The sequence below is a fragment of the Schistocerca americana genome, chromosome 4, assembly GCF_021461395.2.
Source record: "Schistocerca americana isolate TAMUIC-IGC-003095 chromosome 4, iqSchAmer2.1, whole genome shotgun sequence".
In the NCBI taxonomy this organism is placed as follows: domain Eukaryota; kingdom Metazoa; phylum Arthropoda; class Insecta; order Orthoptera; family Acrididae; genus Schistocerca; species Schistocerca americana.
Window position 1 is genome coordinate 286,114,004 of NC_060122.1, and position 27,478 is coordinate 286,141,481.

General features: G+C 39.4%; 1 protein-coding gene across 5 annotated transcripts in view; it reads left to right on the top strand.

The window, feature by feature from the left end:
* LOC124612987 (rho GTPase-activating protein 11A-like) overlaps positions 1–21,933 on the top strand; it is a 98,078-nt gene extending 76,145 nt beyond the window's left edge. For 2 of the 5 annotated variants that reach the window (XM_047141524.1, XM_047141527.1), the window contains 3 exons: positions 7,608–7,682; positions 17,898–17,979; positions 18,238–21,933. In XM_047141524.1, the coding sequence (XP_046997480.1) occupies positions 7,608–7,682; positions 17,898–17,979; positions 18,238–20,181 (2,101 nt within the window). In that variant the 3' untranslated portion in view covers positions 20,182–21,933. The remainder of the gene's footprint in view (positions 1–7,607; positions 7,683–17,897; positions 17,980–18,237) is intronic. The other 3 variants (XM_047141526.1, XM_047141528.1, XM_047141529.1) reach the window with 2 other exon arrangements.
* Positions 21,934–27,478: the final 5,545 nt, after the last annotated feature.

The window sequence follows — 27,478 nt, forward strand, 5'->3', positions numbered from 1 at the left end:
AACACTGCTGTGGCATGCAGGTACAAATTAGCTGTCCAAATAGATAATATAATGAAAGTGGTTGTTGGTCAGTATGGTCTCTAGTATAACTTCAAAAACTGAAGAGGGTACATAATGCTCAGTTTGGGCACACTTTGTTAGCAAACCACAGACTCGTAGATGTCTGACCCTTGTGGGAGGGCATGGTATGGTTTGGCCTAGGTTAGGACACTTAGAAGGATGCAGAAGCAAATGTGAACACTCAGTCTATAAGACCATTAAATAGTGAGACAGAATATCTGACCAGTACTTGCATTCAGGAGGCAATATTCAGTACTCCCCCCAACTCTCCCTCCCTACCTCCCCCTCTCTCTCACTATCCCCCCTCCCTACCTCCCCCTCTCTCTCACTATCCCCCCTCCCTACCTCCCCCTCTCTCTCACTATCCCCCCTCCCTACCTCCCCCTCTCTCTCACTATCCCCCCTCCCTACCTCCCCCTCTCCCCTCCCTACCTCCCCCTCTCTCTCACTATCCCCCCTCCCTACCTCCCTCCCCCTCTCTCTCACTATCCCCCCTCCCTACCTCCCCCCCCTCTCTCTCACTATCCCCCCTCCCTACCTCCCCCCTCTCTCTCAATATCCCCCCTCCCTACCTCCCCCCTCTCTCTCGCTATCCCCCCTCCCTACCTCCCCCCCTCTCTCACTATCCCCCCTCCCTCACCCCCCTCTCTCGACCCCCCTCACCCCCTCCCATCTCTCTCGCTGTCCCTCCCCTCTCCCTCCCCCTCCCACCCCCTCTCCCTCCCCCTCCCACCCCCTCTACCACTCTCTCCCTCCCTCTCTACCTACCTCCCTCCCGTCCCCCCTCCCTCCCTCCCCTCGCCCCTCCCTCCCTCCCTCCCCTCCCCTCGCCCCTCCCTCCCTCCCCTCTCCCCTCCCATCGCCCCTCCCCCCTCCTCCCTCCCCCCTCCTCCCCTCCCTCCCCTCCCCCTTCCTCCCGCCCCTCCCCCTTCCTCCCTCTCTCTTCCTCCCCCTCCCTCCCCCTCTCTCCCTCCCTCCCTCTCCCCCTCTCTCCCGCCCCATCCCCTTCCCTCCCCCCTCTCCCTCTGCCTCCCCCCTCTCCCTCTGCCTCCCCCCTCTCCCTCTGCCTCCCCCCTCTCCCTCTGCCTCCCCCCTCTCCCTCTGCCTCCCCCCTCTCCCTCTGCCTCCCCCTCTCCCTCTGCCTCCCCCTCTCCCTCTGCCTCCCCCCTCTCCCCCTCTGCCTCCCCCCTCTCCCCCTCTGCCTCCCCCCTCTCCCCCTCTGCCTCCCCCCTCTCCCCCTCTGCCTCCCCCCTCTCCCCCTCTGCCTCCCCCCTCTCCCCCTCTGCCTCCCCCCTCTCCCCCTCTGCCTCCCCCCTCTCCCCCTCTGCCTCCCCCCTCTCCCCCTCTGCCTCCCCCTCTCCCCCTCTGCCTCCCCCCTCTCCCCCTCTGCCTCCCCCCTCTCCCCCTCTGCCTCCCCCCTCTCCCCCTCTGCCTCCCCCCTCTCCCCCTCTGCCTCCCCCCTCTCCCCCTCTGCCTCCCCCCTCTCTCCCTCTGCCTCCCCCCTCTCTCCCTCTGCCTCCCCCCTTTCTCCCTCTGCCTCCCCCCTTTCTCCCTCCCCCTCTCTCCCTCTGCCTCCCCCCTTTCTCCCTCCCCCTTCTCCCCCTCCCCCTTCTCCCCCTCCCCCCTCTCCCCCTCCCCCTTCTCCCCCTCCCCCTTCTCCCCCTCCCCCCTCTCCCCCTCCCCCCTCTCCCCCTTACTCCCTCTCCCTCCCCCCTCACTCCCTCCCCCTGCCCATCACTCCCTCTCCCTCCCCATCACTCCCTCTCCCTCCCCATCACTCCCTCTCCCTCCCCATCACTCCCTCTCCCTCCCTCCCCCTCTCCCCCTCCCTCCCCCCCTCTCCCCCTCCCTCCTGAGTGATAATGATCCTGCTCAGATGCCAAAATAAAATAAGAAAAGTAGAGGTACATGACACTATCCTAGCTTTCGGAACCATTAGTTGCTTCCTTGGAGAACTTTGGTGGTGGGGGGAGATTGCTTGGGAGAGGTTAAAATAGAAAGGCAGGTCACTCAGACCCCAGATTGAGAGGGATGCACCTGTAGTGTGGACTATAGTAGTGATCTTCGTCCACATCAGCCCTAACTACAGATGGATAGTCTCATCCTGGGGCCTAAGTGACTTTCTCTTCCTTTTTAACCTCCCCCAAGCAATAACCCTCTCCTCTCTGAGGGAGGAGCAGATATTATCCACCTACATGACATGTTCACTTTCATTGCAGGGTCTCACTAGCCATGGGTCTGGCATCTCTTTCTGAGACAGGAATCAATTCTTAACGTCACCTTAATATGGAGGGGGAACTAACTAAAATTCACATTCTGATTAACTAATGTACCAGACCAATAATTATTAATCCAACTCATGGACTTAATCTGTGTCTGGTGCAATTCCTACTCTCAAGCTTTGTTCCTAACGGTAATACTATATGAGCAGGTTTTTAAAATGCATTGTGAGTGATTCAGAGAAATATTCAGCAGTGTCTAGGTCTGTAAGAGCAAACAAACAACAAATGAAGCATACAGGTAAGTAGAAGAAATGGGGACAAATAAGAACCAAAATGGGGAAGAGGCCAAGTGTTCTAGAGAATTTTTATTTTTTCAATAAAACTTTCCTGAGTATCTGACTTCATCATGTTGTTGCGAAGACTAATGTGCGGTATTTACTGCCAGGATAGTCGCATTCCCGATCTGATCAGAAGTATGCAGACAGCTCCATGTAATGTGTAACTGACTGCTAGATGTCAGAAGAGGTGAACCTGCAAGTATAAAAGGGGCAGGGAGTATCGTGTTGTTGGCAAAGAAGCAGTAACAGTAGAAATAGTCACGCAGGGGAGCTCAGTGACTTTGATTGTGGACTTGTCATTGGATGTCACCTGAGTACTAAATCCATCAGGGACATTTCAACCCTTCGATCGGTGCCCAAGTCAGTTGTTAATGTGATGGTGAAGTGGAAAGGAATGACCACAGGTAAACCAAGACTAGGCACATCTCATGCACTTATGTTTAGCTTTACACAGGTTGGTAGTAAAAGATCACATGAAACCAGTGGAAGGACTCACCTTTGATTTCCATGTTTCTATCAGCAGTTCAGTTAGTCCAGTGACTGTGGAAAGGGAGCAGGAATAATGGTCAAGCAGCTCCTCATTTCTGTAGTCAGTACTAAGGAACTTTTGAGGAGATGTAATGAGCAACACCTCTGGACAAAGGATGATTGGAAAGAGTGATTTGAAACATGCTATACCTGGTGGCAATCTGATTGAAGGATTTGACTTTGGTGAATGCCTGGAGAACATTGCTTGCCATCATGCCTAGTGCCAACAGCAAAGTACAGGGGAGGTGGTGTTATGGTGTGGGGGTGTTCTTTGTGGTTAGATTATGGTCCCCTTATTGCATCCAAGAAAATGTAAATGCGGATGGAAATGAATATATTTTGCAGTATCACAGATGATCTGCTAAGTTGCAGACAGGCACAATGGAAAGGTTTCACCCAAAGCCTTTGACCGTTATCCCCGGCAGCTCTGATTGAATATCATCATTTTATTTATTTTTTATACTCTGTAAAAACTTATGCACATAAAACAAATAAATCAGTGACTAATGTTTTACAGCTATACATGGTAGTAACTGTGTGAACTGGTGGCATCAGTTACTGCTGATCATTTTACAGTTGAACATAGTTTTAAAAATACAAAACATATTGTTCAAATTTCATATTAATATTTTTTATTAAAACCATTATTATTATTATTATTATTGTTGTTGTTGTTATTATTGTTATTAAGTAGAATTTGAACCGACAGGAATGTTACTATAAGTTGCCATAGAGTTTCATTTATGAATCAATTATAATTTACACAATTTGGTATTAATACTAATAAACTATCCAGTACGCCATATAATAAAGTGAAAAATAAATTGCCTTTATCTCCAGAAACTTTGTACTTACCCGTATATGCATTCTAACAGTAGTGTAATCATAGCTAAGTCATTATTGTCAGATCAGTGTGGCTGTTGGGATCAGTGCATAGTAGCCGGATCCCAATGATTTCTAAACAGTTCCCAAAACTGGGTGTTTTTTGTGGCCACCTGCTCATTAAACAATGCCACACGAGATGAAGCATGATGGCAGAAGATTCCAAGCTCCTCCAACAGGCCATGCATCTTCCCTTCTCGCATGGATGGAGCATCCTCGTGTGTGAGGACAAAACTGGTACAATGTGCCCACTTTCAAGGAGGTGCACAGTGAAGTTAATTTTTCTGTTGCATTTTGACAATTTAATGCGACATGTTCACTGAACCTGGCTTCCAGCCATCTACCAATTTGTACCACATAGCAAGCATTGCAGTCAAGACATTCAATTCTATAGTGACCTGACTTATGGAAAAGATTTTTTTAATACTATTTTTTAAAATTCTACCCAAGTTACCCGTAATAGAAAATGCCACATTTACTTTGTTTTCTAAAAATGGAAGGCCACTCTGTCACTAATTTTACCATAGTATGTTAAACAAATGTTCTTATCACTGATATTGTCACCTATATTCAAACTATTTTCTTTCTGCCTTTTGTTCACCATTTTGTTACCCATGCCATTGACATAATTATGCATGTAATTATTGACCTTAGTTATATAACTGTCTTCAGCTCGGTTTTGGGAACTATTTAAAAACCATTGGGATTCAGCTATTATGCACCAGTCCCAATACACACACACTGATCTGACAATAATGGTTACACTCCTGCTAGGAAGCATAAGAGTACGAAGTTTCTGGAGAAAAATGAAATTGTATTTCCCATGAGCCGGCCGCAGTGGCCATGCGGTTCTAGGTGCTGCAGTCTGGAACCGCGGGACTGCTACGGTCGCAGGCTCGAATCCTGTCTCGGGCATGGATGTGTGTGATGTCCTTAGGTTAGTTAGGTTTAAGTAGTTCTAAGTTCTAGGGGACTGATGACCTAAGATGTTAAGTCCCATAGTGCTCAGAGCAATTTGAACCATTCTATTTCCCATGATATTACATGATGTAGATGATAGTTAATTAATTTTAACACTGAACTGTGTAAATTATAGTGGCTCTGTGTACTAAACTCATAACAGAGAACATTTTAAAGCATAAAGATCTCTGGCCTTTCAACATACTAATGATGGCACGACAGCTTATAGGACCACTCCCGCCTGTTCCAATTCTTTTAACTGTACTTAGTATATAGCAAGGTTTTAATCAAAAAAATTATTAGCTTAGGTATTTGCCAATTACCACCATGTATAACTGTAAAACGTTAATCGCTGGTTTTAGTTAAAACTACCCTATTGTTTTATGTACATATTTTTAAAAAATATATAAAATAAAATGATAAAACATACGTATTGTAAATTAAATTTAATACATATTTTCAATACATCGTACATGTAAGGAGGACACTGTAGATTGGTATGATATACACTGAAGCCAGCTGTGGTGTAATTATAAACAGTGGCCTCAGTGTTAATTCAACCTCTGACATGAATTGTCCAGTTGGGACTACGTGCATTTACAAGTGGTTTTCATGTTTTATTTCACATGTACTAGTATTTGTTTTATGACTCACTTACATTTAAAGGTTATGCAACAATACATTCAGTAAGGCATGCATGTTACTTTATTGTAACTGGTTCTTTGCATTTTTTTAGCACTGAATACGACCACACAGTGACTGAAATATAGATATGCAATAAACATCATTTGCAACTGATTGTTGTACCCTTTACTACTAGAAATAATTTCTGCAGTCTTCACTTTTTGACGTGCATCACTGATCTGGTATACTTCTTGGCTAATGTGTATTGGTCCAGATTCTGTCACTTCACTTCAAGGAAGGGTAGCATACCTTGCTTTCCTGTCCCCATCATAAACTGTATGTTGGCATGCTATCGGTTAAAAAATAGTGAAAATTATACAGTTCCTCTTTACTGTTTGGCCACATGATGAAAGCACCATCTACGTACTGAAGACAGCATTTGAGTTGCAACAGTACAGATTCAAAGATTCACTGCTCCAGTCTATACCACTGCATGACAAAAGCCGCAAAAGATTACGCTTTTGCTTAACTTTCATGTTATTTAAGTGTGATACAATATCCAAAAGGCATGCTGGCCTTTTCTTGTTAGTCAAAAAACTTTATGATCAGAATTTCCCTTAGATATTGTATGATGTCACAACTGCTCATAAAACCCACACTTTCCCTCTTAGGCGAATTTTCATTGTGTATGTATTTATTTACCAGAAAATTTTGTATACATTTGATATTGTGTTTTCTAACTGGAATTTTTCTATGATATGTGATTGAACTTATCTGCAATATTAACAACATTAAATTTCTTAAGACCAAGTTAAAAATTTATTTATCCAAAAAAGAGTGCTTAAAGGAATTACGTTGCCCCTCCCAGCAGATTAAAATATCAAGTACTGGCTGTGCTCGCATATCAGTAGTTTTGTTATGATGAGTGAGGATGAGTAAATGCAATAACCTCAGCTGCCCGCATGTGTGTGTGTGTGTGTGTGTGTGTGTGTGTGTGTGTGTGTGTGTGTGTTTGGGGTAGCATAGCTTGTGATGTGTGCCCTGCCCCAACGCACAATTTGGCGTACAGGCAGCATCACTGCCAAGCAGTGCATGCAGAGGGGCTTGGACAGGAGTGTACATCTTTGCAGCTTGCCATTGAAGTAACTATACACTATGCAACCAATTTAATAATTTATGTGGTTTATGTTTACTGAAGTAAAGATGGTAGATCCCTTGCTTCACCCTCTTAGGGCCATTGTTTGTTGCTTTTTAAAGTAGCCTATGTTCCTTCTCAGGGCTCAAGCTACCTCCATACCAAATTTCATTGAAATTGGTTCAGCAATTTGGTTGTGAAAACATACCAGACAGTTACTTTCACATTTCTAATAATAGTAAGTATTCGGGGAAACATTTGTGGGTGAAATGTCTTTCCTTGGATGCCAATCTTAGTTAACCATTCCTTGGCTGTGGCAGTGCTGCTTATCTTTAATGAACACAAAACTTTACTTAAATTCTTAGAAACACACTGTTTAGAGTTAAAACGTGCTAAGATCATAAAATCAAATTTTGGTGACACAGATTCTTAAAAATTCAGACTTCTCTTGATTCTATTGCAGTTTTATTAACAAAATGTAAACTGTGAACGAGAAAGGCTGTGGGGACCAAACCGTATAAAGAATCCAACTTTAAGATAGCTATAGAACAATGAAACAACCATGTAATTGTACAGGTAAAAATTTAATTTCCCAGGGAAGGAAAAGGTACTGACAGTGTAACAACACAGCTTATTTGTACACTGTTGTGTGTCTAAAACTTTATAGATTTTTACAGAACCCTACTGTCAAATGTGCTGTCTTCAAAATTGGGCTTGTGTGTAATGCCGTGACTGCAGGAGTGTGTGTTTTGGTTGTCTGCTCGAAAGTTAGCCTGAATGCTGTTTTCTGTTGTGTGTTTCTGTACTCCATGCATCGATTGTTTAAATATTGTTATTTAAGAAATATTTTTGTTATAGTCCAACTACAAAGTCAAGAAGCCCAGTAAATAAGCCAAGAAACCGTAAATTATTTCCACAGAAGATTCAAGATAAGTATGTTTATTTTTGTGTTGAATGTATACTTTTTAAACTCTTTAAATATTTCTACTTGCAAATCTTTCTTTTCTTCTTTTGAAGTTTTCTCCTTTTGGTTTCCATTTTCTGTGCATATTCTTAAAACTATTCAATACCTAAAAGTAAGAAATAAGGTATACATTTATTTTCTCATGTCTGTAATTATATGCAAATATAATTCTATATCTGCTTACATACTCGGCAAACTACCGTGAATTGCATGGCAGAAGGTACTTAGCATTATACCACATGTTACAATCACATATGCAGCATGGAAGAATGACTGCTTTAATGGCTCTGTGCAGGCTGTAATTAATATAAAAGGTTCTTCACTTTGTAGGTAAGCTTTAATGTGATAATTGGTGCCTATCTTCATGTATCTGCTGCTTAAGATTTTTCAGCATTTTCTTGAGCTAAACAAGCCAGTGACCATTCATGCTGCCCTTCTTTGTACACATCCAATATCCCCTGTCCGTCACATTTGGTACAGGTTTCATACACGTGAGAAAATTTCTAGGATGAGATTCGTAAGTGTTTTGTAAGCAATCTCCTTTGACTGACAGCATTTTCCCAGTATCATACCAATGAACTGAAATCTACCACCTGTTTTACCTTCAGTTTAGCCTATGTGGTCATTCCATTTCATATCCCCTCAAATTGTTACTCCAATATTTCTATGAATTGGTTGGTTCCAGTTGAAACTCATTCATTTTGTAGTCATAAGATACTACTTTCCTCCATTTTTTGAAATGCACTGTGTTGTGTGTGTCTACACTTAAAGCAAGTTATCAATGTTTGCACTGTTTGGAATCTTATCTAGATCTGAGTAGATACTTGTGCACCATTTTTCACATAGTTCTTCATTATAGATAACTGTATCATATGCAAAGAAATATGAAGTTACTATTTAGTATTGTCTGCTAATTCATTTATATACAGAGTCTGTCAAATATCTATACATCCGCTGTCCCACTGTATCTGGATATTGATATTGGCAAGAAATTTAAATTCAGATTATATTGTAGTATGGCCTCTCACTCAACAGGTATCATGTTGGTGAGAAAACAAAATGGCTGAATCACAATTGACATTCAAGCAGTGAAAATCCATTTTGAAGTGGTTTATCAAATAGGAGTTTGAAACAAAACTCCCAACCTGTCTAACAATTAAACTCATTCCTGATATGTTTGAGATGCATGGAATGATTTGTGATATTCACGAAAAGTTTTGGAAGACCATGGTACAGCAAAAAGTCCTTCTTCATTGACCCTCGTGTCTGACAAGTTTGATGCTTCTCCACAGAAGTCTGTTATGCTTGTGCACATGAGGTGATGATTAACACTTATTACATCCTACAATTACTGCATGCAGTTAAGTGATGATGCTAATTATCGAATAAAATTTTGCAAATAATATCAGCATATAATTTTTGAGAACATCTTTCTCTGGAGCACAGCAGTGTATTTAATACTTAAAAATGAGTATGAATAGTCACAACCGCAATAAACTTATAAAGAGATAAAGTTCATTGCAGTTGTGACCGTTCATATTCATTTTTAAATATTAGCAAATGTTGACTGGAGATGAATAGTTGGTGTGGTCTAATGAGGGCCAATTTAAAACTAATAGAACACTGAATCAGCAAAATTGCACCTACTGGGCTCTGAAAAATCACTTGTTCACATGGATAAGATGGTCAGTTTACCAGAGGTTCATGTAGGGTTCTGAATACCATCTAGGGCCTTAGGACCCTTTCTCTTTGATACTGTCCCTAGAGAAGTGTACCTGGAAATGTTACATGAGTTAATTTTATGAAGTATACATGCATTTTATGGAGCTGATGATGTCATCTACCAACAGGACGGGGTGCCACCACACTACCATGTGGTTGCACGAGTTTTCCAGGATGCAGGGGCACTGGAATGGACAAAGAGTGTGCATTGAGTAACCCCCCCCCCCCTGCTCCCGCCCCCTCTCCTGCCCACCAACCATATCCAGATATACCCCCATGGACTTTTAGCTGTGGAGAACTGTGAAATATATTCTATTGACGTAAGCCACATATATTGGAGGACTTGTCAGGAGATTATAGCAGTATCTACACTGATTTCTGTTGAAACGTTAACTGATGTAGTTGTGGTGACTGCACCCGCGCTCACGTTCAAGCCAGACGGCAAAACGCAGAATTCACAGCTCCTACCCCCACTCACAAAGACCCTTCATGAAATGCTATTTGTCAATATGACAGTTTTAAACTGATTATAGTAAGGTATTTAACATTGTGAAACTTCAGTAACTGTTTAGTGTAGTCAAGGCATGTCCTGACAGGAACAATGATTTTGTTTATACTTTTGGGCCTCAAACAGAAGCCTCATGCTACCATCGGGCTTGGCGATAGCTAAAATAGAGCTACAACTGGGGAATAGGAGGGTTGTATGGCCTCCTAATTTATCATCCTTCCAATTTTTTCCCTCACAGATTCTCCTTTTGCCCATGGAATTGAGTATGAAGAAAAGCAGAATGATTTGTGTGGGTAAACGTCCATTTTATACACGTAACCCTTTATTACCTCTTGCACCTCCTAAATACATGTGCATACCAAAGTATTGCTCCTTGTAACTCCTTCTTCTGATCATCTGACAAACAAGCGGATTCACTTACCTTGGTTTGGACAGGCTCTGGGGTCACGTCTTCTTCAGACAGCTCCTTGTTTATCGAGAATCAGTACGTTTGGATATGAGAATTCTACTCTAACAATACTCGCTTTGAGTGTATTTTCTGTTGTGTTGGTTTTAATTAAAGTTACTGATGACCTCTGTTTGTTGGTGGTAAAGAAACGTTTTTCTTGCCATATGTCAATCTGTACTTTGTATTGTCTGAAGGTATCCTTCCAGTAAGACAGTTTACTACAAGTTTTTCCACTACCAGAAAAATGCATTTCAGAGAACAATTGCTGATGGTAATGGGTATTAACCCCTGAAGTTTAACTCCTTTCGACTTGCTCCCAACTGCGGTCAGAATATGACAATTCTGCACCAGAATTTGCAGCTCGTTAAATAGACCTTGTGTTATTACACTTGTCAGTGAACCCATATTAAGTACCAGAGGTACATCTAAATCACATGTCTGGGCATTAGTGACAGCTTGCACTGACTCCTTATTTGCCTTGTCTAAATTGTTACATCTTCCCGATACCAGGGTGTATATGACGTGGGACAACCGGGAGATCCGGGAAAAACCCGGGAATTTTTTCATCTGGGAGAAAACCGGGAAAAACCCAGGAATTTTTTAGAATTTCGTGATTTTTTTTGTTTTACTTTTCAGTTAAATTTTTGTTATTTTGACTGGTAAGAAATAATATTCAAACAAACAACATTGCTGTATCCCTCTACTGCAGAATAATACTGCAGCAATAAAACATGAACGAGAGAAAAAAACTAAAATAAAACTTAAGTTGCAAAGGAAATGTGCCATGTACAACAACAAAACACAGTCCTCACACAAGCATCTGCCAGCAGCAAAATGTGTCAAAGGCTTTAGGAATACTATGCAATGCTTCATAACAACAAATTGCCTCCAGTGAGCGTAACGTCACAACTGTTTACAATGGATTTGTGTGCGCAGTTGCGTGCGGGCCCGTGCGCATGCGCAGTTGAGTTGCGTATGTGTAGTACCTTCTCCCACTTCTGGCTACAAAAGTGTGGCTGTTAGCTGTATAAGCAGTAGCGAGATGCTACTCGGAAAAATTTTACTGTCGCGCGCAAGCTGCCATTTTCGCTGGGAGCAAACCGGGTATCTGCCCCGGGCGGCAATTTCAGTCAAGCATTAATCGCCTTGCAGAACAATGAAGTTATTATTGTCAGTTTGCTAAAGAAATGTGGTTTTTATTCACCTTTTCTGCTGTGGCAGTCAATTTGTTTGTTACGAAATGTTTATTTCCACACTATTGGGCAGTTTCAACTGTTCTCTGCATTTCAAAAGAGCATGTTTTCGTCTTCTTGCATATATGGCATTATGCCATAATAAAGAACCAAAAATGAAATAATACAGTAATGGTACTCCAAGAAAATTTACAACCCAATCTGGATGTACGAATGTGCACTTTAAACTGAATTATGCACATTATTATGGTTCACGAAATTCTGATGCTCTTGGAATATCCTCTGATGTCTTGTTTCTTTTATGACATAACGTAAGATCTTTTAATGTTTTACACGTACGAACATAGGGGCTTCTTGCGTCATTGTAGCTGCTCAAGCGCTGACACACCTGTTATCTGGCGCTCTCTGGCGACTGCTGAAACGAACCTCTTTCTAACAGGTCACGGGAAAATATCGCAAATGATTGATTGAAAAGCGTTACTTTCAAAGTAAATTTTCTTTTACCCAAGATGAACTATGTGCGATGAATTTCTTTATTCGCAGAGTGTTTGACTCTCATTTAAAAATCAACTTTTCGAGGATGACCATTTAGAATAATTTCGAGCCCAGAAGATCAGACATTTATGTTGTTATTAAAAATTTTACTGGCACATTTGTGTGATGTATCTTAAAGTGTAACACGTGCAAAGAAGATCAATGTTATACGTGAAAGTTTAGCTTCTCTTGTAGCTTATTAATCGCCTGATACCAATATTGTATGTGAAAGCTTTGCTTTTCTTGTAGCAACACTATGTATATTAATTTAAACCATTAACTTTTCCTATTTGTGTGTCCAAGTTACTTAATAGTGATAATGCTATCGGCTGGCGAGATCGTGTGATGTGAGCTACGACTGGCTTACAAAAGCGCGTAGCAATCTCGATAAATTGATAAGTTTTACAGTTCTGAGGAAAAGTATACTGTCACTTAACACGGAAAAAGTGTGTTTTTAACCGGGAAATCCAGGAAGTTTTTTCCTTGTCCACGTATACACAAGATACAGTTCTTCTTTCATATCTACCCCCCCTTGTTCATATCTGAGAAAGTAGTTTGGAACAAATTCCATGCCCCCACCCCTTTTATAGGTCTCCTTATTGTGACTTGTTAGTTTTCCTGATTGGTTGGAGGGTTAGCCTCTTCATTGTAACTTTAACTACCTGCTTGTTGTGGGTTTGACCCCGCCAGTTCGTGTTCTTTATTGCCCTGGAATTAAATTGTTTGACCCCCACCATATATAATTGTTACTACGTTGATTGTAACTGCCAGGTGGAGGTCTGCTGGATGGTCTATTTGCATTCGGTTCCTGCAAATTACTGTATTGGTTATTATCACATGTGGGAGGTGGTTTGTGAACTATCTGGCCACAGCTCTTCTGTTTGATATAAGCCGGTCTATTGCAATTACTTTGAAAACTTGTTTGTACTTTTGGCTTCCCCCATCATAATTATTTCTTTTATTATTATTATTGTTGTTGTTGTTGTTGTTGTTGTTGTTGTTGCATGGGAAATATGGGTGCCAACCATGTTGGTTATTGCCACCGTTGACATTCTGCAGTTGACTATTTCATGGAGACACGGACTGTGTATTAATGTTCTGTGCTTGTGACGGCCCCTCTTCATATATTAGGTCAACCAAGTTGATTGCAGATAAGAAATACTCTATCATTTTCAGGTATGTGGTCAGTTTTTTCCTTATACGGGTGGGCACGTCACTTCTCAGTGTTTTCAATATGTCCATGTGGGAAACTGGGTTTGTCCAATAACTGGTTTTGTTTAAATATTTTTCGAAATACTTCCTCAGTCCGTCATGTTTACTACTGAATGGTCTTGGGTTGAAAATTGCTTGACATAGCCTTTCTTAGACTGCTGTGGACCAATATTTGTTAAAGTCAGTCCATTCAAGTTGCTCATAGGTATGGCATCCCTCAGCCATATCTGTTGCCCACAATAAAAACATTGCCATGTGTGTACCCTAAAATGAATTGGATCTTCTGTGCTTCTGCCCAGTTGCAGGGTAACACATTGTGAAAAGTTCTGATAAACACTATGAGGTTCATTTTCTTACTCTCAGATGAAAAAACTGGGAATTGCCTGTGATGGAGGAGACCAACATCTATTAATAAAGGAAGCAAGCATGCAGTATTGTCTGTTGCCGCCACAGCATTGTTTGGATGTACATGATTACACTCTGGATATGTTTGCACAACTGGTATTGATGTTAGCAGTGCCTGTTGCATTTCATAATTCCTTTCTTCTCCATCTGAAGAGCTGATAGCAAATGGTTGATAAGTATTACCACTACCTTTCCTTCCCGATTGCTTGCTATTGGCGTCTCTCTAGTGACACCCACAACATTAATTAGACTGCCCTGCAACTTCTCTTCTGCTGCCTTTAAGCCCAGCTCAATCCTAGCAATCAGTTCATTTTCTCTTTCCTTTAGTACCTCTTAAATTGCCTCAACATAGGTCTTAAGCTCTTGTACGACCTTCTGTGTGAGGTTTGTACCCTTATCTAACATTCCTGCTTTGGCTCTGTTGTTTAAAGTCTTTACCTCCTTTATGATGTTTCCTTGTGCTTTCTTTATGAACTTAGTGCCTAAATCTAAATTATTCAATTTTACTGACAGCTCCTCTACTTCTTCCGTTAAATCTTTACATAAAGATTGCAACCCATTAACAGTAACTGTCATAGTTTATAAATTTCTGAAGCTTCTGACTGAGCCTCTTGCGGCTGTGCCTCCTGTATAAATGACATTTTTGATCTAGGCTGTTTATCTCCTGAAACAAATCAGTGAATAATTACACCTTCAATGTCTTCCCCATATCAGCAAGTTTGCATGTTAAATCATTAGAAAAGTCAGTGTGTAGATTTTGACTTAAATGATCGAACATCTGTGATAGGTCATTTTTAAAATAATGAAATTTTTTGTTGGTTTGTTGTTTAGAAAATTATTAAATAAATTCTTCATGGGGTTAGTAAAGGCTTTATACATGTCCTGCATTGAATTCATTGATAGCACACAACCATCTTGTGTACCTACTGTGTCTTGTTCAGTCACATTTGAAACAAATTCTCTTGAAATTTACTTATTCCACACTAATGCTTTTTTCATTGGCTTCATGGAAGAAAATGCTTCTTAGTAAGATTTGGGGATTACTCTCTTCTACCATGAGCATGGTAGCATCATGAGGTAAGACATTACTGTCATCAGCATAAACTGAATTTGTGTAGTATTCCGAGCTGCCGTCGATATGATAGACATTTTTTGTCACACACCCATTGTGGCAACATTGTGTGTGTCTACGCTATTTTCATTAGACAGCACTATCTTTTCAACTGGTTCCATCTTGCAAGTCTTTCTTAAAGTTATAAATATGAAACAAAATTTAAATTTAATCTTAAAATTGATTGCAAGAATTTTCCCAATCAATGTATGATTTATCCTTCACCAGAATTGCAGCTTATTTTTGCCATTTACAATTTTTTTATCTAATTCGAAAAGAAATCAGAATAATGTTAACCCAAATATCTGTTGTTTTAAAAAAATGTTTCAGATTTATGACTGGATAGGGGTAAGATACTGAAACTACTTTTGATAGATGTGTTTCCAAATGCAGTCATGCAAGCAATAAGTTGGAGTTCTTTCCTATCTTATAGACAATCTTCTAACAGATTTTTGGTAAAATTCCCCTGGTTAACCATACGTCATTTATGCATACCATGTGGTGTTTGTCCATCATGAAATGAAGTAAATAAAGAAACAATTAGTACAATAGACAGTTGCTCAACAGGTTTTATATCATTTAATTATTTCGCCTGTTTAATCTATCTGGCACCATCCAGGGAAAGGTCACCAGTTCTATTGGTTAATTATTAATTTTAAGAATAATAAATACGATAGAAATTTGTTGGCACTGCACAAGAAGCACGCTCAGGAGCATGTGTCTCAACTAATTTGCGCACAGGTACGCACACTTCAGACAGTTAGGCTTATGATTTTTCATAACACAAAAAATCTCTAATGTGTAATGTTAGATTATTAGATGATTTTTCTTCCAGCCAGGCATGAAATTATTTTCCTCATCTTCTTCTTTGAAGACAATGTTATGGCGTGCAGCTTGCTTTGCTTAAATTTCTTGCTTCTCTGAAGTATTGCAGGTATGGGGACACACATAGATAGATCAGGTGAAATAAAGAATTAGTGACATTAGCTTATTTCTTTAAGAATTAATTTATTACTATAATAATTGATATAATTCACATCGTTAGTGAACTAAACAGAAATTCACATCTTATCTCTATTATGGACCATAAGACACTTTACAGGATTTATGAAACATCCCATAAGAGTTTTTACAAACGCAAGAAAATTAATGTTCTTAGTGCTTTTTCCTCACTATCTGCACAGCCTTGATTGCGGTGGACATACTGCATTTTAATCTTTGCCGTAAATTACTTAGGCGAATTAATGCATAAAAATAAACAGAGAAAAAATAAAACATGTACCCATATAGGTGAACAAAGTCCCAGTACAATATACAGCGATCTCCGTTGAAACATTGACCAATGTAGCTGTGGTGACTGCTTATCGTTCTGGTATTTGTAAATATAGCCTAGCAATATGATATTTCATGTTTAATACCCTAGTGGAAAATTGTTATTATTTATTACTTCAGGCTTTCATCAGCCAGCTTACATTTTTTTGCTATCTACAGTAGAACCGTGATTATCTGTGAGTTTTGGGACCAGGCAGTGCCTGAAATGCTAGAATGGTCGGATAATCAGAGGAGAACGAAACAAATCATTTGCAGAGTTCAAAATGATGTAATTAATCAGAGTTGAGTAAAAAATACATTTCTAATTGAGAGAAAGTAAAACAGAAAATTTTAGACAATAAAAATCTATTTAAAGAAGTGTAAAAGGTGTTTTGTCCACAATATGACCATAACTAAAGTAGTTAGCTGTTGTTCGAAATATTTGAGTGCACTCTTGAATGTTTATGGATGCTCTTGGTTTCTTTCACCTCTTGCATTGCCTCATGTTGCAATTGGTCAGCCTGTCCTTTGCTACTAGTTTCCTGTCTGTGAATGTCTCATTCTTTGAGGCAAGCATTTTTTGACATTTCATTGTTTGGTTCTCGTTAATGTTGTATAATTGATCAATAACCAATTTATTTTCTTAGACTATTTTTTTAAAATTTTTTTCAACAAACTCCCTACCTTCATCATCATCATCATCATCAACAACAGAAAGTTTTCCACCTGAAATAGCAACTTGCATAATGCTGTGAAGATTTACCATCAGTGAAGACAACCTCCACTTGCTGGGAATCCATCTTCTTCACCCCCCTACCCCCACTTTTTGGTGTAACTGAATAACTTTTTCTTTACGATAGCGTCTGAAAGAGGAGTCCAGCTCTTTTCTGACGAAATCATAGACACACAGTGTCATCCAGGAGCTCAGATTTTGGTTTTTTCAATGCTTTTCTAGTTTTTAAAGCATTTTCACCACTTAAACTTGGATTTTTTCCAATCATTAATGGGCATCACTCAGACATCCATTTCAGAAGCGAAGCTAGTAATTGACTCACCTCTGTAAGTGTTTGCAGAACACTTTAGTTTTTGTTCGATTATGCACACAACATGTTTCCTACTCTGATTTGTACCCATTTTAGTTTTTCTGAATCCATTGCTTTTCTGAATCACAACTGCAACAACTATCTGCAAATGTGTAATTAAAAGAATATAATAATAAACTTAAAAAATGCACAAATAAAGCAGCAGATTAGAGTATAATGAAGCAAACGTTCTGACAGGACAATTGTCTGTCAGTTGAGCATGCACGAAGATCATGTCTTAGATGGAAGATTGTTGTGATAACAGATAAGCCGACATTCTGTTAGGTGTGGAGCACAGACAGATGATTGGGCACATGGACAAATAATCTGAGGAGTCAGTTAATTGAGGATCAGATAATACAGGTTCTAATGTACTGACCATATTCATTACTGTGTCCAGGAGTAGCACTTGAACAATATTTCAGCAGTTGCTTGCTTCTACTTCCCTTTAATGACTGTAACACTATGACTAGTAACAGTGTTACAGTTCCACACTGAAGAGATGAGAATGTTTTCTAAATAACTAAGCTTGTGCTTATTAATTTACAGTTGTAATACAAATTAATTTTTTCAGTAACGTCAGAAGCTTTAATTATCTTCCCATAACTATCTATACAGCAAACGCAGTGATGTGAAATTTATTTTATCTTAATTGCAGCAGAAGTGGGAATGAAACCTGTCCAGATCAGATATGCATGGCATCAACAAATCGAAAGAAACCCCACTCCTTATCCAGCCAGGCAAGTAAAACCTAGATTGATTGATTTATCAAGAGACAGTTTGTTGTTAATTTTCTGAAAGTATCTTATTCCAAAGCTAACATACTGTCTCTTAATAGCGATATTTGAAGTTGTTTTGTGACTGCAAAATAACAGTTCGGTGCAGATATCTTATTCTTTGTACTAGAATCTAAGGTTAATAAAGAAGTTTAGAATGTCATACACTACTGCACACAACTTTAGAGAATATATGTTATCTAGTTTCCATAATTGTTGCAGGTAAGAGAAGAAACTAGTTGGCTGCAAAAGCATACAGCAAGTCTGGAAAGACGATGGAGCACAGGTCTTTGGCGCCGCAAAAGGCGACTTGACTCGTTAGATGTTTCTGTTCCTTCAGAATCTACAGACATGCCAGATCTCAGCACTTCTTCAGGAGATCTTGTTTTCTCACATGCCATTGTAAATCTATCAGACTGTGATTTAAATAAGGCAATTGTAGATGGTAAACTTTCAAGAGCTGCTCTTGAAGACTATGACAACACAGCCTCTGATTCTGTTGAGTTTGTCCGTATACCCAAGAGTGAATATGAAGCCATTAAGAACAGAGTTTCTGAAATTGAAAATCAAATTACAAGAGAATTTGGCAATGTGAATCATGCATCTTCAGATGAACAAGTGTGTGGTACACTGTCAGTTCAGTCTGCTTATGAGCGTACTCTGGAAGAGCAAGCACGTCTTGATGGGACTCCTGGTCAAGATATGGTTTCTGCTGATCAACTTGCTCGACGACTGAGCCGTGAACTGCGTATACGAAGAAGTTTGGATGGAGCAAGACCAATCAGATCACCTAGTGCTCGTAAGATTGGCTCATTGCGTAGGCGTTCAAGAGAAATAGAAGCACAAAAATTACGGCGGAATTCGTGGGCTTCTCCAGATGCTATTGTTTCAACCGCAAATGGCTCTGCACTGCGTCGGGGCCGTCCAAATACAGTATTGACGGGTCTACGACGTCCATGCCGTAGATCATCATCTTATCATGGGCGGGAATCTAGTATTGATACAGATGTGACTTCATCTGTCTCCAAAAATTGTGTTGCTGGAAATGATACTTTTGGAAATTTATCTTGCACTGTGAGCCCAGTTTTATCTGATCAGCAATTATTCTTACAGAGAAGAAAGTCAATTGAGTCATCTGTTGGAATGATGACTGTTTCCAGCACCCCTCAGTTTGCAGAACAAAACCATTGTGTTGTTACACACCAACCTATGCTGGAAGGCAGTGAAGATTTTGCTGCTGTTTCAAATGGCGACCAATGGTTTTCAGCTGAAACGCACCTGCCCAAGACACCAACTGTTCATGGAGAAGCTCCAGTTACAGGTAGGGCATCAGTAGCCCGAATAAGAAATGAAAATGCTGGAATGGTGTTGGAAAGAATGAGACTTTTTGACAATTATATTGGTGATGCTATTTCTGGTGTATTGGACACTCCAGTTCCCATCAGTAACAGAACACGGATTAACAGTTTGAAAGGAGTGGACGTGATTAATGGTCAGCAGCACTCTAAGATAATTACTGTTCACAGAACTACTAAAAACATTACCCACGGTACAACCACTTCAAATAAAAAGAAATGCCACGCTAAAAGCCCAAAAGAGACTTCCAGAAAAACTAGACATAAGCAGTCAAAATCTCCTTTGTCAAAAAGTGCAATTTTAAGCAGTCATGTGAATTCACCCAAAAATAGATTGGTGAGAAAGTCACACAGTTGCAAAGTTGCTAAATCACAGCACAGCCATTCAAGATTTAATAAAACCACCCCTTCAAAGACAGCAAATGGTGAAAAGGAAAACCTTGCAGCCACAGATGATCAGTTTTTTAGAAATAAGATAGCAGAATTCCGTTCGCAAAAGTGTCAAGATATCTTAAGAAAACAATCACACCTCAACTCATCAAAAGACGTCTCTTCTCCATTAAAAGTCCGGAATAGAGTGGATGTGGGAAACGTAGTGGCAGGGCGAAACAACATTGAAGTTAAATATCAGACACCAGTACCCCATATCAAAGATTCATTGTTGTTGCGATCTCCAAGTAAAATGCTGAAGCCATACAGGAATTCAGGAAGTGCTGCAGGACGGCACCCAATAACACCTATAAAGGCCATGACACCTCTTCATTCTACACCAGCCAGGCGATCACCAAGGTTAACACAGTCTTGTTTGTAGATCTAGGACATAGTTATTGTAAATAATCAGCCAGTACTGCCTAATTTACAGCAGTATCCAACTATGAAATTATCTTCACAAAAATTAAAGTTCAAAACAAGCTTTAATACAAACTGTGATATTAGAAAAGACAACTTCTTGCTGTATACTCAGACTTCAAATCGATATTCTTCAGCACTGCCCGAGTGACAACACTAACTAGGCATTGTTTGCATTCAGCCCAGGCTTTCTTATTAAAATATAAACTTTTCTTAATGTCACCAATATAAAACAAAAACTAACAAATACTGCAGTCTATAAATAGTGGAAGAAGTTACTGTAAGATTACTTTCCGTATAGTTGAGGCATTTTTATAGATTTTGCAAATACAGTAAATTTTATGTTTTGTTGTTATGTGTAACCCCATATATTTTATTTTATTTGCTACTCATCTTCTCTCTGCTCTTTTGTACCTTTTCCAATTGTATTAAATATGTGTGTCTTCAGAAAAATACACACAATTTGATTGTTTTGGACTTCAACTTTAAGTATTTGCTTCTTTACTGTTACCTTCCCCCTTCCAGCTATCACAATTCTTAAGAACTGTTGACTACTTTTCTTACATCATAAGTTAATCTTTCAGATTCACAGTAAAGTGGGAGTCTATTTGCTATAACCATTTCACATTTTCTTGCATTCTGAATTTAAAATGCAATAAATTAAATATTGCTATGTAATCTTTTTATTTCCACACTTTTGACGCAGTGGGAGTTTGGTATATCATTTCACCCTCTGGCTTATTCTCTTCCAGCTTTCAATGCAATTTACATATTTTTATGTGCATTCCACAAAAGCTTTTGACATGGTTCCCAACCTTTCTCATGTTTCATTATCCTTCATAGCACTGTTTATGGATACCAAGGTGCCATTGGTTTTCATAATTTTTTATCTCTGACTGCAATAACTACTGGTGTACGATGTGTGTACATACTTAATATTTTGACTTTGTGAGCAGTTCATTACACAACTGCTCTTAATGAGTCCAGGAAATAAATTTATCATCTTTTCTGTAAAATAAGACTGAGAAGCAAGTACATGTAATAACTTGGACTATGAAGTATATACACTGATAATCTTAGGTTATGACAAAAAGAATAGCACAGAAATTTCTACAATGCTTAAGTTTCCACCATATTTTAGAGTAACTGCTAAGGAATTTTAACTGCTTCCTTTAAAATGATGGACAGATTATGATGTAAATATCAGGAACCAATACAGTTAGTATTCAGTGTAATTTTATTTCAGCATCCATTCTCTCTCTTTCCCATACACATGACTTTGTAACTCATGACAAGGTTTTAATAGTGTAATGGGCTGTGTCTTGCTGTGGCTATTGTTCCTCTGCCCCCCCCCCCCCCCCCCCCACACACACACACACACCTCCACTCCCAGGTCTGATATTTATATAAATTTGAATTGTTTGATTCCACCTCTTTGCACAAGTGATTTTTTTATACAATTTTCCTGCTATAGACCTCAATTTGTTGAGATATATTTGCATCCCATTTGATGTGTGTGTAATCAGACATCAGATTCAAACTTAATTTAAATGAGAAATCCCAAAACATAGTATATTAATAAGAATTCTTGTACATATTTTGTATTAAAGATATTATACTGTGGTTATTCTGTGTTAATAAATATTGGTGTTATTACAATGTCAGGTACTGTTAATGGCATATCTTCCACCAAACAATGGGTAGATATTTGATGTTCTGTACTTTCAATAAAAGTTTTATTATTATCATTATGTTTACTTATTTCCTGCTTTTTTTTTTCACTGAGCTAGTTCTTCCATGTATTCTGACAAAGTGATGTGGTACAGTAGTTAAGAAAATGAACTGTTAATTGGAAGGAATGTTCAAATCCACATCTGAACACACACATACAGATACAGATAAGACATTGCAAATATTACAGCTTTGTTTTTTCTCCCTAATGTTGAATGGGGAATTGAATTAACACTGATATTGCTAGTGTGTTATCAGTTGCAAATTGATGTAAACATGCTTGCTGCACAAAGACATTAAGGACCATTGCTGTTTACATAATACAAAAATGAATTTCTGTAACAGATACAGCATATCTACAATAAAATGCCATTTTTTTAGATTTTCCGTAGAATACCTCGTTTTCCTACTGACTACTGCTAGAATTCAGTTTTCAGTTTATACATAGTTGGCATTAACTGAAGAAAAAGTGTGAATATTTCATAGGGTTCAAATACACTTTGACTGGTGTAAGCAGCAGCCAGTAAAAAAATAGCAAATGCAATTGTGGCCAGAGATATCTTGGTAATAGCCCCTGGGGTGGCTATTCAAAAATTGTTTTTCTTACGTACTTGAAAACAGAAGAAGCTGAAACTTGAAAGTAAAATTCTAGCCTTGCCAGTTTGAAATATTGCATCAAATCTAAATACTGTTACTCTTGTACTGGGGATATGTTTTCTGATGGATCAACATTTTACATACCCGTTACAGTGAACAGGCATAATTATCAGGTTTGGGAATACAAACAACTCTACAGTGCCATACAATGAACTTATGATATCCTAAAATTATCAGAACATCATTATGTGCAGCAAGATAAGTAAACTACTTTTGTTGTGCAAAAAGTTTTCAATGGTTCTTTATATGCAGAAATTCCTGAGTTTTATGGCTCCTTTTAGATTGAACACCTGAAGCTACATAGCTTTTTATTTTTATCAAAGACTGAAATATCAGGATTCTGAAAACCTTCCACATCCAAAAATTTAGTCATGTTACAGTAGAGTTGGATGGAAAGAGTGTAAAAGTTTGACACGCTACATCCTACTAAAAAACTTGGGCAAAAATTTATGAACTTTATACTTGATTTTTATTTTATCTTCAGTTATTGCCAACACTTTCCATTTAAACTTCACTGGAAAAAAATCTGAAAGAGGTGTAATTATATACCTTATTGAAAACTGACAATATAATGTAACTGGATAGATAAAACATCTACTCACAAAGTGCCAGCAGGAGAACACATACATGCAAGCTTTTGAAGCCAGTGGTGCCTTCTTCCAGCAGGAAGGTTGTAGGGGAAGGAAGAGGGTGAAGGGAAAGGAACTGGAAAGGTTAAGGAAAAGAGGTAGAGTTTGGAAAAGTCACCCAGAACTCTGGGTCAGGAAAGACTTACTGGACAGGGGGAGGGGAGGGGAGGGGAGGGGAGGGGAGGGAAGAACCTTCCTTAATCTGGGGTACTAGGTGACTTTTCTGAACGGTACCCCTTTTCCTGAACCTCTCCAGTTCCTTTTCCTTCAGTCTCTTCCTTCCCCTTCAACCCTTCCGCCAGGAGGAGGAGCAGCAGCCACTGGCCCCAAAAGCTTCCATAAGTAAAACCTTTTGTGTTTGTGTCTTCGTGCCACCACTTGTAGAGGAGATCTTTTATCTATCCATTTACATTATAATACCAAAAATTGATTTTTTTCATTCTTATTAAAACTGGAATATACAGTGTTGACATCCCACACTAATACTGTGTGTTTTAGTTTTTGATATGTATACATTCCTCCAAGCACCAATGAAATATTCCTTAAAAATACCCTTTAAATGATGCAACTTAAAGGAAACAAGTCAGTAATGCACTTGGGCTTGTTTCGAAACAATTCAAGAAAGTATAAAGAAAATTATTGTGTGTTACAGATAGTATTACATTACGCAATCCACCTCTGTCCCTTGTAACTTCCCCTCTCGTTGTATTTATTATAAAATTAACGTAATTTGTTCAACATCATCCTGTGCCTGAGTGCACATTATCACTCAACCAAGTTGACGCAAATGACGAGAGGCTGAGGGTTTAAAAAGGGGAGGGGCAGGAAGGGGGTTAAAAAAGGGGAGGGGGGGAATGAACCTCAAATAACTCAGTTTGTGAAATCTGTCTGTTGATTATCCCAATTTAAAAAAAAATATTTGCATGCACACAAATAGATCTGAAAAGAAGTATCCAGACTTGGGAGTTATTGGCAGTTAGGATTGGTCTACAAATTAGCTCTGAAAAGACTGAGTATATGACCATAGGAAAAAAGATCCAAAACTCTCAAGATTTAATGATGAGCCACACCAGGTATAAACACATGAAAGAGTTCAAATATCTTGGATCAATTTTCACAGAAGTAACATCAACTGAAGCAGAGATAAAAGCACGACTGCAGGTGGGAAACAGCTGCTATCACTCTCTAGACCCTATATTAAAATGTAGAAGTGTCTCTCAACAACTAAAGCTAGTGTTGCATAAGACATTAAGGTTCTCAAACCTGGAGCACTCGAAAACAAGACCTCAACCGACTGCTTACATTTGAAAGGAATGCCCTCAGGAAAATATTTGGACTAGTCTGAGATCAGACTACTGGAGAAAGGAGAAGATGCAATAACACAGAAGAGCTGTAAGGAGCCTAACATCGTAGGAGTGATGAGAAGCAAAAGACTGCAATGAGTTGGACATGTAGTTAGAATGGAAGCAACAAGGTAGCCCAAAATTGCAATGGACTGGATCCCCTCAGGCAGCAGACCAGTGGGAAGACCTAGAAAGAGGTGGATCAATGGAGTGAGAGAAGACTTGTAGCATCTGGGAGTCATGGAAAACTGGAGACAGATAGCAGAAGACAGAGACAGGTGGAGAGTTCTACTGTGGTGGCGTGCGGTCCACTGGGCCTGATCACATGAATGAATGAATTTTTCAGCGTAACTGATGGCATGCAAATAACCAGACTTTATTCATCCAGTACTTCAGACTGAGAGAACTTAGTGACTTCCAACAAACTTTACACACAATTCCAAACTTCATGTAAGTTTCTCTCTCTGACACCCACCATAAAATGACAAAAGGAAAAATATTATTGCTTACTTCTTCACTGAAGAAGGAATACAAAAAATCAGATTAGGAAGAATAAAAGATGGATTAGAAGTAGATTGCCTCGCTTTTGCGGATGACTTAGCGATTCTGGCAGGAAGTTTGGAAGAAGCAGTCAAACAGATCAATATTCTGAATGAAACAGCAGAAAAAGCAGGACTGAAAATCTCCTTTGAAAAGACAGAGTACCTAACCAATGTAAAAGTGGTACCGAACAATATGATTACAAAGTATGGCCAGATAAAGAAGGTTTCTAATTTCAAATATTTAGGGGAAATCATCCAGCCCAATGCTTCAGATAAAGAAGGAAATAAAACAAGAACAAGAAAAATGGAAATAGCATTCCAGCTAACAAAGAATGTGTACAACAAGAAGTCAGTATCAATTAACGCAAAAATAAGGCACTACAACACTGTGATTAAGCCAGAGTGTCTGTATGCATCTGAATGTTCAGCAATGAACACTAACAAGGAAATGGAAGCTATAGCAAAAAAGGAGCGAAAAATCATTAGAAGAGTACTTGGGCCGAGGTTTGAGAATGGGACTTGGAAGCTTAGAAGTAGTAGAGAAGTGTATGACAAAATTGAGAACGTGGGAGATACTATGAGGAAGAGAAGAGTAAGCTTTTACGCCCATTTGAAAAGAATGAATGATGAAAGGCTGACAAAGAAAATATTCATGTTTTTTGACAAGAACCCCAGAACCCAAATTACCTGGTTCAAAGAAGTCAAAGCAGACTTAGAGGAGATGGGTATAGGAGAAGATGATATAACCAACAGAGACTTAATGAGAGACAAAATTCAACATTTTGAAGGATTTGAAGTGAAGAAGAGAAGAACTGGAGGAACAGTGTGGACAGAAGACCGAAGGGAGCAGCACAGAGAGAGGATGAAGACATATTGGCAGAAGAGAAAAGAGGAGGAGTGCAATAGGAGAAATGTACATTGAAAAATAGTTGTTTAACGCGGTCCCTAGACGGCCAAAATCGGAATAAAAAAAAAAAAATTATTGCTTACTACATTTTCACTGTTCATGTAGTAAAACCTAAGCATTATTACTCTTTTACTACTATCTCTATTGATCTCTCTCTTGATTCTTTTGGCCAACCACATACTGACCTATAATTATTTCTTCTTCAAGGGCTAAGTCTAAAAACAAACCTGTGGAGCTCTGTCATGGGTACCTACATGGCACCCGTCTGTGCTAATTTGTGTATAGGCCACATAGCGAAATCATTCCTATGCACTCAATTTGTAAAACACTTTCTGATTTAGGTTTGTGGACATAATGATTTGGTCCATGGCAAGCATAGGTTCTGATCTTTTCCCCAGAATATTATCAACATCCTGGACAGCTGCATGAAAACATCACTAACAGTACCTCAAATTTTACAGTTGTCACCCATTCCACATTAAAAAGTCCCTCATCAAATGATCTGGCACTTATGGGCACAACATCTGTAGTGGAAAGCAGATGTTTACCAATAAACCAATAACTTTGCCAGGCCCCTTATAAGCAGACAGTAATCTGCCAAACAGTCCAGAAGGTCTCTTCTCATGATAGCAACAAACCTGTCATCAATCACTGAGTAATCACCACTTACAACCCAGATCTTGAAAAATTTAACCACGTCTTTTGTCAGGGCTGTCTCTTTGTGCCCTTAAGTTGAGGTATATCATACCCAAAATAAGCTTACCCTCATTATATCTAAAATAGTGCACTGTTGTCCATACAACCTATACAGTATCCCAATCCAACGCTGTTCTCATTGTGGCACACCAAATGTGTCTTTACCCTGTGGATTGCATATGTGCAAGGGCTCTAACTGCATTCAACTCTCAGGCATTTCCAATCCCTTAAGAGGTAGAACCACATGTGACAGCAATTACATGATGTATTAGCTGTGATACAATTACTAACTGCTACCAAATTCTGACCAAATGCAAACCTGACTTCTCAGTTATCAAACGTAATGCCACCACAGCACCAATAATTTAAACACCCATTCCACTTACATTTCTCCCAGAAGTAGATAGGTGGGAACTTTCCCTCCAGCATATCCTTGGTTTTCACAAGTCCGTTCACCGGACAGGATGAGAAGGAAAGACTCTTTCCTTCTTGTCCCGTTCGGTAAGTCTCCCCTGATCTGGAATTCTGGGCGACTTTCCTGAACTGTACCTCATTTCCAGCCCTTTTCCTTTAGCCCTCTATCGCCCCCTAAAACTCTTCTACCAGAAGAAGGAGCCACTGGATCTGAAAGTTTGTAAAAGTTAAATCCTTGAGTAGATTTTTTTCTACTCATTTACATTATATTATCAATAATTGATTATTTTTGTTGTTACAAACATGTAATAAGGCATTTGATACATATTTAAGAAAATAA